This window comes from Orbicella franksi, chromosome 11 (genome assembly GCF_964199315.1).
Source record: "Orbicella franksi chromosome 11, jaOrbFran1.1, whole genome shotgun sequence".
Lineage (NCBI taxonomy): Eukaryota > Metazoa > Cnidaria > Anthozoa > Scleractinia > Merulinidae > Orbicella > Orbicella franksi.
Genome location: NC_138155.1, coordinates 27,746,071 through 27,758,879, shown reverse-complemented (window position 1 = coordinate 27,758,879; position 12,809 = coordinate 27,746,071). Strand labels below are relative to the sequence as shown.

At 36.4% G+C, this 12,809-nt stretch overlaps 1 protein-coding gene across 1 annotated transcript in view; it reads right to left on the bottom strand.

Annotated features, from left to right (window-relative positions):
• The window catches only part of LOC145502612 (uncharacterized), a 21,234-nt gene extending 8,429 nt beyond the window's left edge, over positions 1–12,805 (bottom strand). Inside the window, exons 1-14 of the mRNA XM_081481940.1 lie at positions 10,591–12,805; positions 9,773–9,838; positions 7,359–7,503; positions 7,193–7,274; positions 6,467–6,545; positions 5,576–5,666; positions 4,714–4,904; positions 4,058–4,147; positions 3,858–3,946; positions 3,247–3,325; positions 2,664–2,813; positions 2,254–2,306; positions 2,105–2,162; positions 1–909 (exon numbers count right to left, since the gene is read on the bottom strand). The exon at positions 1–909 is cut by the window's left edge and continues 8,429 nt beyond it. Of these exons, the coding sequence (XP_081338066.1) occupies positions 745–909; positions 2,105–2,162; positions 2,254–2,306; positions 2,664–2,813; positions 3,247–3,325; positions 3,858–3,946; positions 4,058–4,147; positions 4,714–4,904; positions 5,576–5,666; positions 6,467–6,545; positions 7,193–7,274; positions 7,359–7,503; positions 9,773–9,838; positions 10,591–12,435 (3,183 nt within the window). The 5' untranslated portion in view covers positions 12,436–12,805 and the 3' untranslated portion in view covers positions 1–744. The remainder of the gene's footprint in view (positions 910–2,104; positions 2,163–2,253; positions 2,307–2,663; positions 2,814–3,246; positions 3,326–3,857; positions 3,947–4,057; positions 4,148–4,713; positions 4,905–5,575; positions 5,667–6,466; positions 6,546–7,192; positions 7,275–7,358; positions 7,504–9,772; positions 9,839–10,590) is intronic.
• Between the last annotated feature and the right edge of the window lie 4 nt (positions 12,806–12,809).

The window sequence follows — 12,809 nt, the reverse complement described above, 5'->3', positions numbered from 1 at the left end:
AATTAACCAGTGCAAAGATCAGAGTAAGTATTTTAATTAGAAAGGGCTGATCATCACCTGGTCATACTCTTTTTGGTAATTCTAAATAATGGTTTTAAATGATTGAACAACAGAAAACACACAAAAAGCCATAGAGGAACGTTATTAGGTTTTGTTACTCAGATCAATTAGCCTTAAGCTCGTTTACACTATGTAGCTGGCGTACGGAAGCTTGAGAGATACGCAAACAGCTTTAAGGGTGCAGAGGCGCAGAATGGATCAATAACCAAATATGCACTTAAAAGATATTCTAATGCAGAGTACGAATTGCAAATCATACCTTTGTCGAATGAAATCAAGTGCACATAGATTTCAAATCAGCATAATGAGGTCTAATTATCCTTTGTTAATATGTAACTGTGATTTCACTATTGAATACATTTTTTTCAAAATCATCAATTTGGAACCCACAAGTAAAGAACTCAAGATAAGATCATGGATCCACAATCTTGAATGGAATTTTAAAAAAAATACTCAGGGGGTGGAGGGCAGGGCAGTAGATGCACCCCATCCCCCATATCCTATTTCCTACGTAGTCGTGCCCTTCAAGATGGCCGCTTTGACTTCTTCCTAATGGTCTAGTTGGAGAGACACTGGGGAGGGGGGGGGGGAGGGGGTATTTTGATGACATCCAGTCATTAGTGCTGGTGACCGACTGCTAGCAGTCATGAATGACTCCGCTTGCCACCCTGTTGATAGCTTAGCTTAGCCAGGAGTCAAAAATTCATGTGACGGACTGAAGTCCCACAACTTCACAGTTTTGTCATATGACCCTGAGACTATGCTGTAGTCATTAAACTGTAGACACGTCACGCCATCTGTGTGACAGCGTAGAGTCAGCAAACGCTGCCCACTTTCCAAGCTCCACATCTGTTTCAAATTAATAGCAAAATAACAAAAAAAAATTAGGGATTAGGATCACTCTTAAATTATTCATACTTTGGGAAATTTATTATGGGTATTCAGCCCATGAAAGCAGCAGAGTTCTAATAATTTTTTTTAGGGGGGATGGGAGAATTTGTCTTTGAAAGTCCTGTCAAGTCCAATTACGGACTTCATGAAAAAAATCAAACTTTGACAAGGATCATTTACTTTTTACTATTACTACTTCTAGGACTGGTTCTTGCTAACGATACGCAGTAAATCTTACAACCAATAAATCTAACCAATAATGACAGTCTGAGGCATTGAAAGTAAAGCTTACTTAAATTAGTCTTGAAGACTTTGTTCTGCACACAGATGGGGGGAGGGGGGCACCAGTAAATAATGGGGTTGAAACTCTAGGGGAAAGGGCAGAGAGTAAGATTTTTAAGATGTTGAAGGATGGAAAGAAGGGAGATCAGGACTGGGATCTAGAAGCGTTCAGGTGCTGCAGGTAACTAACTTTTTCCTTTTGGCAACTAGAAAAACTTAGTAGTTTCTTTCATATAAGCTTAAAGGAGCTCAGTCACGGTTTGCACATTTTGAAAAGTTCAGCCTAAATTTTTCAAATTCGTTGTTTGCAATCCGTGTCAATTTTCGCCATCCTCAACCATCCTTGTTCCTTTATGGTTTATTGTTATCTCTTTGTGTTTTTCTATCTTAGTAAACTATTATTTTCAGGTTTCCTTCCATTTAAAGGATATTTTGTACGTGGCCGAAAAAAAAAGAAAAAACACCGTGGGCATCCAGGATTTCATGGTGAGGAACCTTTGTGCTCTCTTAATTTTTCTTACACCAAGGCATTGGAGATTTTTTCAACATTTCATACATTTTACAATAGACAAAGCATTAAGAGGTAGGAAACTCTAAGTAAGAGGCAAAAGCTAGAAATGAAATGCTTGTGGTGTGAGAATTAAACAACCTCACTGATGACCCCCATGTAATGATAGGTCTTGAGACCTTGCATAAATTATTTCTTAAGCCTACGTGCTTAGGAGGGTAGGTCACATTGGAGATAGTCATTCATGTTGTGCACTTGTTCTGTTGTGTTCAATACAACTTGGAGAACTTTATCTGAATTGTGTTGTCAAGTCATTTGCACTACACCTACAATCAGCCTAACTTAACACCCCAGTAATCTTACCTTGAGTGTCTTGTCATCTCCAGCACTCACTATCCTCCAGCTGTCTGTCTGAAGACATCTGACAAGTGAACACAAACATACTTTATTCAGAACAATATCGCAAATAACATGAGAAACAAGAACAAGCTAAACACATGGTATTTACTTACCTGATGACACCAGTATGACCCTCAGATCTGATCCAATCTAATGTACCAATGCACTAGAACAAATGACAAGTTGCACTTAGTCAAGAGAGATCAATACCTCCCAACTCAAACGTGTGAAAAATCACAAAGTTTTTAGGAAAACAACAACTTGAACTTTCAGCTCGCAAGTGATCAGGTTGTGCACCTTGAAACCGCAGATACTCTGTGCACCAGCCAGTGTCAAGCAACTCTTTTTTCTAACAGATTGTTTTATTTTTGAATTTGAAGGTATAGCAAAACACTTAATGAGTGGCCCTGGGAGAAACAACAAGTTTTGTTTCCCTTCAACCCTCAATGTTCCCCAAGGTGAAGCTCATTGCAGTAGAGAGCTAGTTTCAAAACAAATAAGCAGCATGTTAGTCTGTACTTACCTTTCCATTTAACAGATCCCAGAATTTCAGATTATGATCCAGAGAGCCACTAATGACTTTTCTGCTATCAAATGTTAAATTCAAACAGGTGACAGCGTCATGATGGCCTGTCAGTGTCATCAAACATGATCCCTCTGTCAGACTCCACACCTGTTTTACAGAATACCACAATGTCATATTGAGTAAAAAATAAACAAAAGCTTGTTCAAAAGCTTTGTCATCAATTTAGCAAATTGATCTCAGTTTTTCATGTAATATATCAAACATGAAAGACCGTGTTTGACCACATTTCCAAACATTTCCAAACACCGAGAAGAAAGTTGAAAATACAACACGCAACGAAAAGGCAGAAGGGACAAAATTATATATTTGTGTTTCTGTTCCCTTAATGACAATGAAAATTAGCCAGTGAGTGTGCCGGAATTTCTGTAGTTATTGCCAAAATGGAATTTTTCCCATACAACATCACAAATCTCTTGAGCTGAGGAATGAATGTACATTAAGACTTGTCAGTAATCTTGTACAAATAGCTTGCAACCAACTTTCTTATTCACTATCATTTAGTGTCATGTTATCTGGTTACCTTAATAGTCTTGTCATATGACCCAGAGACAATTTTTCTATCATCAAACTGAACACACAGGACAGCAGCATTATGACCCCTAAATAATTATGATAATTGACAAATTTAATATATTGTGTTGTTTTGGAAAATATCCATACCCCTCCCATAGAAGGTTTTTAAATTTGAACTCCCTCCCAACCCCTCTGGAAATTATGGCTTATCAACATACTTTCTAGTAAAAATTTGGGTTTTTAAAACCCACCTCCCCCTTGGAATTTCTATTCACCTTCACTGGGATGGGTATGGATATTTCCTGGAACTGTACATATTAACATCTTTTTGATCTGAACAACTTGCAACACCATTGACTGACAAACACTGTCTACTTGACTCTGAAGATGACTCAGGTTGTCAAAACTTCAGTCAGCAACAACATTTTTGGTCAGAACTACCCTCACCCAGACCTTAACACTACACAAACTTCTGTATACATAAATAAACTCTATGCACAATACTATAAGTGGTGAATAGGAAGGTGAAACATTTGAAAACAGATATCGAAATATAATTGTAAAATTTCAATAATACATAATATCATTATTGAAGGTTACTAAAAATTTCTGGAATACCTGAGAGTTAGCTGACAATTCCCAGTTTTGATGTCCCAGACTTTGAGGGTTTTATCATAAGATCCACTAACTACCTTCTTGTCATCAACCTTAAAGTACAAAATAATGAGGTATAAATATTGTTATTTATACCAATGTCTTCCTTTGCTAAAACTAAAGAACTGCTGCATTAGATAATATTGAACTAGACCATAGTTTACCTGGAGACAGCGTACTGTGTGCATATGGCCCACCATGGTGACCTTACATGAAGCGCCACTCCAATACGACTCAAATGATAAGTCCCACACCTGAAAAACAACTCCGTAATTAAAACGACATGTACTGACATAGACTCAATCACTCAATCTTTATCTTTTTTCCAATTTACATTACTTATTACAGTTATACTGGCCTGCAAATAGCTAGTGCTAGTCTAGGTGGGCCAGTCTATGAAGATCTTATTACAACTGTTTTTATTAATAAATTATAATAGAAAATTGGGTGGGAAAAGAATGAAAAACGAAGTGACAGGTTATCAGATTAATTAGATAATAGAGGATGGACCCTGGAAGTAAAAAGGTCAAATGCAAGTCAGGAGGAAGGAAAGTGCAACCAAAACAAGAACTGTTTTTATTTTTTTAATTTTGTGCCTTTTTTAGCACTGTAAATAGTTATCATTTTTTACCAATGAATATAGTTGTCACTTCTGTTAAAAAATTTTGGAGGGGGAGGAAATTTTAATCTTTAAATTTTAGTTTGAGCTTATTATAATAACAAAATATTATTACTTTATTTAATTTTACTGAAGTCGAATTTTGTGTCCTTACTTAGAGGAAACCATTGTTTTAACATGACACTCAAATACTACACATACCTTTATTGATCGATCCACAGAACCACTAACCAGTCGATTGCCGTTCAGATTGAGACATCGCACTGTACCAGAGTGGCCAGCTAGAGTCAGCACGGCATCACAGTCCCCACTCCTAATATCCCACACTCGTATAGTCTTGTCATATGAACCACTCGCAATCCTTGTATCATCAAACTGAACACATGAGATACCTGAAGAATAACGTTTGTTATCATTTAAACACATGAAAAGGAAGAGTTAGGTGGGGGAGGGGGGAAGACTTTTCTCTGTTTTAGTGTCAGGAGCCCCAAAATTTAAGTACAGTAGGCCCAGTCATTTGCCTGACAGCTTACTGACAGAGCTGCTGACCATCAACCATTGACTTTTAGAAAACAGTCCTAGGAAAATACGCGCACTGATTGGTTAAAAATCGTGTTTCTATAACTCAGTGGAAACACAGAACTAGCACGAGCTGTTGATGTAATGATGGCACGTGCACAGAGAATTAACATTTTGATGAACAAAGTAAACAAGTTGTTTTCCTTTTTTCGTCGTGGTGTTTTCTAAAAGAAATAGAAAACATGTTCTCCATGTTTCTATCGAGTTATAGAAACACTCGTGAAAGTTTGGGAGAACTTGAAAAAGCTGTTGAAACACTTGCCTGTGGCACGTGTTCCCACAGCATTTCTCGTTCTCCCAAACTTCCACTTGCGTTTCTATAACTCGATAGAAACATGGTACATGTTTTCTATTTCTTAAATGATACAGTCCAACTTTCCAAAGAGTCTTTCACTCCTATGATGCTCACAAGTTGAGGATGGGAAGTACTGTATGTTAATGAGACTGAAGTAGTTTTAAATTAAAACTCTGAAAAAATATTTACCTTGCGTGTGCCCTTCAAATGTTCTCACATCACATTTTCCTTTCAACCAGTTCTGATGCAAAAGGAATCTTGATGCAAACATCCTCTTCCACTGAAAATATAATATGTTTGCTCAACAAGTAATACAATACATGCACACCACCAAGTAATAGGTATTTTCAGTGCAATTTTCACTAGTTGCACAAACTAATAAAAGCTAAACATATGGTAATAATTCTAATTTTTACCTTGTGAAGCATTATAGACTGACACAAAGATGAAGGTAATTAGGATTTGTATTTTCAGTAGGAGGTCAACTGGGTTTTACAGCAGGGCAAAAAAATTTGAACTGAACTTCTTTAAAAGAAGAATTTTCCTCAATGTGGTCACACCAGGTGGGCAAAGTCATCCTCACAGCTGGTCAATTTGCCTGGTGCCCAGCCCTTATTAAAACAATAGATTTGTAAGGTATGCGGAAGAGACAGTATATAAGGTTGCAAAATGTTATCTAGAAAATCATGAGTTTTGCATACATTTAATCAGATTTTGAAATCTTATAATCCTTTGTGACAAGTCATGAAGTCACACTTTTATGTTTTTGTTTCTGTCTCATTTAAGTCGCAGTCTCAGATTTTACCGAGTCTCAGATTCTCACCTTTTGTCACCCCTACTGTTTAGCTATTCTTAATCTGGGCCAGATCGTTCAAAAACCGGTTTCTTGCATAAAAGTTTTTCACAACTTATGTTTTGTGTAGTTTGAGAAATCTATTCAAATTCAAAACTGAAGGACACACAAAATAAACAGAAAACTTCATTGAAAAATTAAAAACTGCAGAACTGACAATCTTGGGTTAGCTTAATCAGGCTTTGAATGACCTGGCGCAGAGGATTTGATGAAAATTCCTTTCACACCTGCACTGTTCCATCTTCCAAAGTGTACTTCTTTCTTTCCTTCTCCTCTCCAATTCTTGACAATTGCCAGTTAGGGCGTCTGATCATCAAGAAGAAAAAAATTACTCATTAGAAAGTTTTATGCCATCTTGTAGTTTACTCAGGGAAGCGGGGATGGCACAGTGTATAGAGGGCTCGCCTTCCACCAAAGTGGCCTGGGTTGAATCCTGGACTCAGTGTTATAAGTGGGTTGTGTTTATTGTTGGTTCTCATATTGCTCCGAGGCTTTCTCTCCAGGTTCTCTGATTTTCATCCCTCTTCAAAAACTAACACCTCTTAAGTCCAGTTCCACATTGATGAAGAGCTTTTCCATGTAATGTGGCACTGCAGATTCCTATTTCAGTCTCTATATTTATTATTGTAGTACTATTTTATTTATTTTCTAACTCTTTGTAATTTGTAAGAGAAAATGAACTTTGGTTTGGCCAGGTTTTGATTTAAGAGTTACTGGCTTAGCTGGTACCTAGTAGATTTGCCTCTTTATAGAATGTAATTCAACCCACACCTTGCCCTAAAGGTGTCATCCTGGACAAATGTTTTAATATTAGCTCTAGATCACCATTTGACAAGAATCAAGATAAGTTTGGGTTGTGTGGGTCAATATAAGTTAAACAAGTCTCATAACTTGCCTTGCATAACACCACCATGAATAAAAGCACTTTTGTATTACCAATTTACAGTACCTACCCGCAGAGATTCTGCCACAAGGAAGTACTGTTAGCTAGATTGTTCCATGTCTGATTGACTTGACTACAGCGGCACAAACTCACTGAAAGGAACAGAATCATAAATGGAACAAGCTTTGTATCTTGCCTATATGGTGGAAATTATGAATAAACATTGTATGTCGTACCTGAATCAAGAAAGGACAGAACATGTAACGCAACATGGTTTGGTAACCACGCTAACATATCCTGGCAGTTTGGCGGACAGCTTTTGTGAAGCACGGGTTCCATTGCAACAGACAGCATATGCATCTGGGGTAACTCACATTCATCCTGTAATTGCAATGGAAACAAACACTTTAACAACTCAACATATACAAAGTGTTCTGGAAAAGATTGGCTAAAAGAATTAGAAAACAGCCCCCAAAAAATGCACATGCTAATTGGTTAACTAATTGGAACTTGCATGAGCTGTTGACGAAATGATGGCATGAGCAAAGAGAATTTACATTTTGATGATCAAAGTATATGGCTAGTTTTCTTTTCTTTTTGTTGCGGAATTTCCTGTGTTTCTATCGAGTTACAGAAACACTTGTAAAAGTTCAGGAGATCTTAAAAAAGCTGTAGAAACCCTCACCCATTGGCTCATGTTCCACAGGATTTCTCGTTCTCCCAAACTTCCACTCGTGTTTCTATAATGCGATAGAAACATGATACATGTTTTCTTTTTTAACTAATAAATACATGGGCTTCTTTCATGCTGACATGGCTAAGTTTAATGTTGGATTGGAACTTACACAGATTTATACTGGCTTATTAATCCCAATAAGAGCAGCAGTTTTGGTTTTTTCTGCAAAGTAACTCAAAACCCCAAAAATCTTGACCACCACAGATCACCTAGTGAGCTTGCTACCTGTACTGTTCATAATAAATATTTTTGTTTTGAGTTCTATTTTTGTTGTTGCTGAAAACAATAATTGGTGTTGACTATAACTGTTAACTATAACTGTTTATTTGTTTCTATTTTTCACATGCAAGGCTAGTTAATTGCATTTACATACAATAAAAACAGTCAAGCGGTAATAAAATATAAATAAACTTAATACACGTGTACTACTATAGTTAGATTTACAGGCCATGTAATCAATCAGTCACAAGTAATTAAGTACAAATAAATATAATATTACAAAGCCTAAAATTATATTTTCTCTAGCTGTAAAAAAAAAACAGCTACCCTGTAGCAAACAACATAAGGATAAAGTAAAAAACAAAATTGACTTAACACTGTTAACAATAGTGACAGTGGGACATTTTAGGTATGTCAACAAGATCTAACTGTTTGAATTCTTACAAATAAATTTTTCAGTCTGAGCTATTACACTGTTAATTAATTTGAGCTGAGTAAATGAACAGTATTAGCAGTTCATTACATTTTCACACAAACAGCAAAAATGCAAATAAAAAAAAAAGCTATATCTATGTACAGGACGTGCAATCTGTTACAAGTAACTACACACAAATCAATTATTGTATTACATAACCTACAATAACATATTTTTTTAAGATACAAAAAAACAACAATATTGTAGCAAAAAATAATGAGAAAGTAAAAAAATATATTTTGTACTTATCACTGTTCATGATAAACAGATTACAGGCCATACAAACTTTCACAAGAAATATCATAAAAATAATCCGATGGCCCAAAATCACAATTATTTTTTCAAGTAAAAAAGAACAACACCAGAAAACAATAACAGGGCAAAGCAAAATAATATTAATACTAATAATCTCTGATTAACACTGTCAGGTCATAAACAGATGAAAGTTATGATGGGAGAAAGTAGGTCAATTTTTAATGATAATCTGATCTACATGTGTTAAGCTGACATTATTGCCAATTTGCCACATTAACATATGATAGAAACAGTTATTAGCAATAATTACATTAGCAATTCAAATTAATTCTCATTACACTCACAGGCCATACAATCTATCACAAACATTCCACACACCAATTCACTACAACAATAACAAGGCAAAGTGGACAAATATATTCAAGTAATTGGACCAATCACTTCCTTATGATAAACAGATTAACATTTACAGTGAGACAAATAACATCCACAAGGTCTTACATTTTATTTGAATTATGTTAAATAATCTCTGGTTTTAAGCTGGTATAATTAGCTGTTAATGGAATGTACCTACAAATCACATGTATACAAAGTAATTAATAAAATCTAATTTAACTGTCTCGCATTGTTAGATTAGCCTGCACCGCAGATGGAAATTTCCTCATTTTGGTTGTTGGTAGCATCTGCAACGCAGGCCATGTTAGATCTGAAAGCCATTCAAGCTACAACTACAAATTATTACGTACAAATTATAACATTATGGCATAAAATTACATCAAACATCAAACAACAACATGAGGACACTGCAAAAAATAGATTGTTTTAGCACTACTCATGATGAACACTCATTTACAGTCTTGTGGTAAAAGGTATATCAACATCCTTTATCTGATTGAGTTCCAATTAATGTTAATTAAATCTAAGCTATTTTAAGCTTGCATTGAATTGTTTCATAATTTGCTCACCAGAAGTCGTCTGATTAATATGTTCCTTTGTTCATCATTGAACTCCCTAAACCAGTGCAAAATATCCTATAAACAGAACATCAAGTAGAGAAAACTGAAATTCTAAACACACAAAACATAAATAATTTATTGCTTCAAGAAGTCCTCAAAGAGGGCTTTAATTTTTTCAGTCCAAAATTCAAAATTTTCATTTGTCTGTCTCAAGACAAAATTATTTTAATTAATAATATTGGTGTTTCACTTTCAATACTCTTAGCTGCTGCATTGTGATATTGTTCTATTCTTTCAGAGATATATTTAATTCAATGTTTTTTTTCCTTTCCTGTTTGTCCCTATTCAAAGACTTAAAAATTCTCATTTGAAATATTGGAGTCTTGATTTACACGCTATGATTGACAAATATTTTTACTTAGCTTATACAAAGAGATACTGTAGGGATGCTGAAAGGGCCCAACACCAGGGCTCCCAATACTCTCATATCAAAGGTAATAATTTTTTTGGTTAGCACCAAGAAATATGGCCTTTAGCCCATTCCAATCAGTCTGATCAGTCTTAAGAGAATGATAAGTTTACAACAAATTTGCCTACTTCATTTAATAAGGAAAAATATCATTGAGATCCCAATGGAGTTACAATGCCAATTTTCCTTACTCAGAACAAAATTCCCAGACTCTTCCATGACCTTGAAGATTTTTCCCCTGAGCATTTCCTGGCCTGGGAAAACCTTGCAAAGATTCCATCACATTCCCCAAAAGCTACCATTATTCCCAAAGCAATGAATTTAAAAAACAAAGTAAAACACAGCAGTTAGCTTTTACCTCAGTGTGCTTTTTAAACTGTGTTCCATTGACCTTCGGCTTTCTCTGCCAAATCATGTCATTTCCTGTCAGCAAAGTTTGCAGGTTGTCATTGGTACTGAGAATTGAAGGTGTGACATCAACTTTACTGAGTTCTAAATCATCCACTGATGGTAAGCTGCATGACGAAAGAGCCACAGTTCTTGGCATGTTACACTGAGTTGTACCAAAAATGGCCACATTTATTTTGTCATCAGTTGATGCCACTTCAGAAACATTTGCAGAGTGAGAGCTTTCCTGGTAACTATCTGATGGATGTATTGCACTTTCATTACTCTGGAAGTCAGGAACTTTGTCATAACATTCTGGAATGTCCATAGCTTCAACAGATCCATTGCTGGTTCTCCTTATGGGCCCATCCTCACAAGTTGTCGTTGACTTCAGCATGGTATAAGTAATGTTACTATCTCTCGTGAGAATATTTTCTTCTGTACAATGGACTGAAGTCATGTCTTTAGGAGCACTGGATGAGAGTAATGGCTTCTCCTTGACTAAATCCTCATCAGAAGAATCAACTGGACTGGTTGTTATACAGCTACTTGAACATTCTCCCTCTAACAGAAAAGCAGAGATGGTAGCATTTTGCATGTCGCTGTTTTTGACATGGAAAGAAATGCAGTTATTCATACAATTGCTACTAACACTGGCACTGTCAATCTGTTCCTTGCAAGTCAAGTTACTTTCAAAGTTGTGTTCACTTGAGAAACTACAGTTGGAATGAACATTTGCCTCATGTTTTTCAGTTGTTTCTGGAATTTCGCAGGTAATCTTGTCAGATTCTCTGGATAGTAAGGTAGATAGTTCTCCATCCTTTTCCCCAACCGACCCATGAGTTAAGCAGTAGACACCTGTTGCAGACTCACCATCTGTTTGTTTTGGCTGTGTCCTTCTTTGGAAAAGTTTTAGAGCTGTGTCATCTTTTTGAAAAATAGCTGGACTTTTGTAGAAATGAATAGCACCGATAGTTAGACCATTCTGATTCCTGATTTGGCCTCCTTGTGGTAAATGAGGGGTGCTTTTAACCCCTTTAAACCGTGACAAATAAGAATTTTTTACATTTATTTTTGAAGAGTCAAATCCATTGAACGATGCCCTTTTCCTTATCGCAGACACGCATTTCTGCTTCATAGGGGGTGATAGGAGTTCCACTGAACTTTTCAAATATGTTCGCTTTTTCCTTGGCCAGCTGTTGTAAGCTGGCCCGGAGAAACTTACACTCCTTCTCACGCGAGGAAAGCTTGGAGATAAACTGTCAGAAATTGGACCCTCGTTTAATGACAAGTCATCTAACGGTAGTGATAACACGCTTTTAACATTTTCTTTGACTTTTTGCTGTGACGAATTCATCCCTCTTGCGATCTCATTCAGCAGGCTGTTGTTGCTTGTTGTTCTTTCGTGGCGGGATATTCGTCGTTCGGACTTAAAATCATGAAAGGTCCCTGTTGCTGTACCGCAATCCTGTAAGTTAACGTCTTCTTCGACTGCTACTGAGCACAAGTCGTCTCCAAATTGCCTTACTTTTCGTCGTTTCAGATACTTGAAACTTCGTGTCTTTCGCACTTTTTGCTTGCAATCGGATTTTCCTACTCCAAGCGTTTTACAGTCACCACAGTTCGTCCTAGTATTATTATTATTGCTCTTTTGCACTTCAGGAGAGCTATTTTTACTGTCTTTTGCTCCCTTTGCCTTTCTGGTAAACCAAACAACCTTTTCCCAAACACGAGAACGAGAGGACCTCTTCTCCGAACCACAGCTTGTTGATGGCTCTTGTACCTCTCGAAATAGATTGTTTTCGTTTGGTTCCATCGTAGCCAATTAGTTGTAAGGACAATTATTTTTGAAAAGAGAAGAGCGGCTAATTTGGTCCCACATGAAAGGTTTCAGGTAATTCGTAAACCGACCAGAGACCAAAACAAGAATATTCGAAAGAACGCCATTTTCCTTCCATGTTTGCAAGTGTTGCTGGGAAACTGAATAACTCCACTTGAAAAGGAACAATGCTAGCTTGACGCAAAGTCTCGCTTGATGTGTTGAAAAGTTCCTTCTTAAAAATGAAATGATTCATTTTAAAGAATCGGATATAAAAAAGTAATCAAATATTGTTCAGCTATGTCTTTAATTACTCTGAGTACCGAGAACGTCAGAGCCACTGCAAGTACAGCATGCCCGTCCAAGGGTGA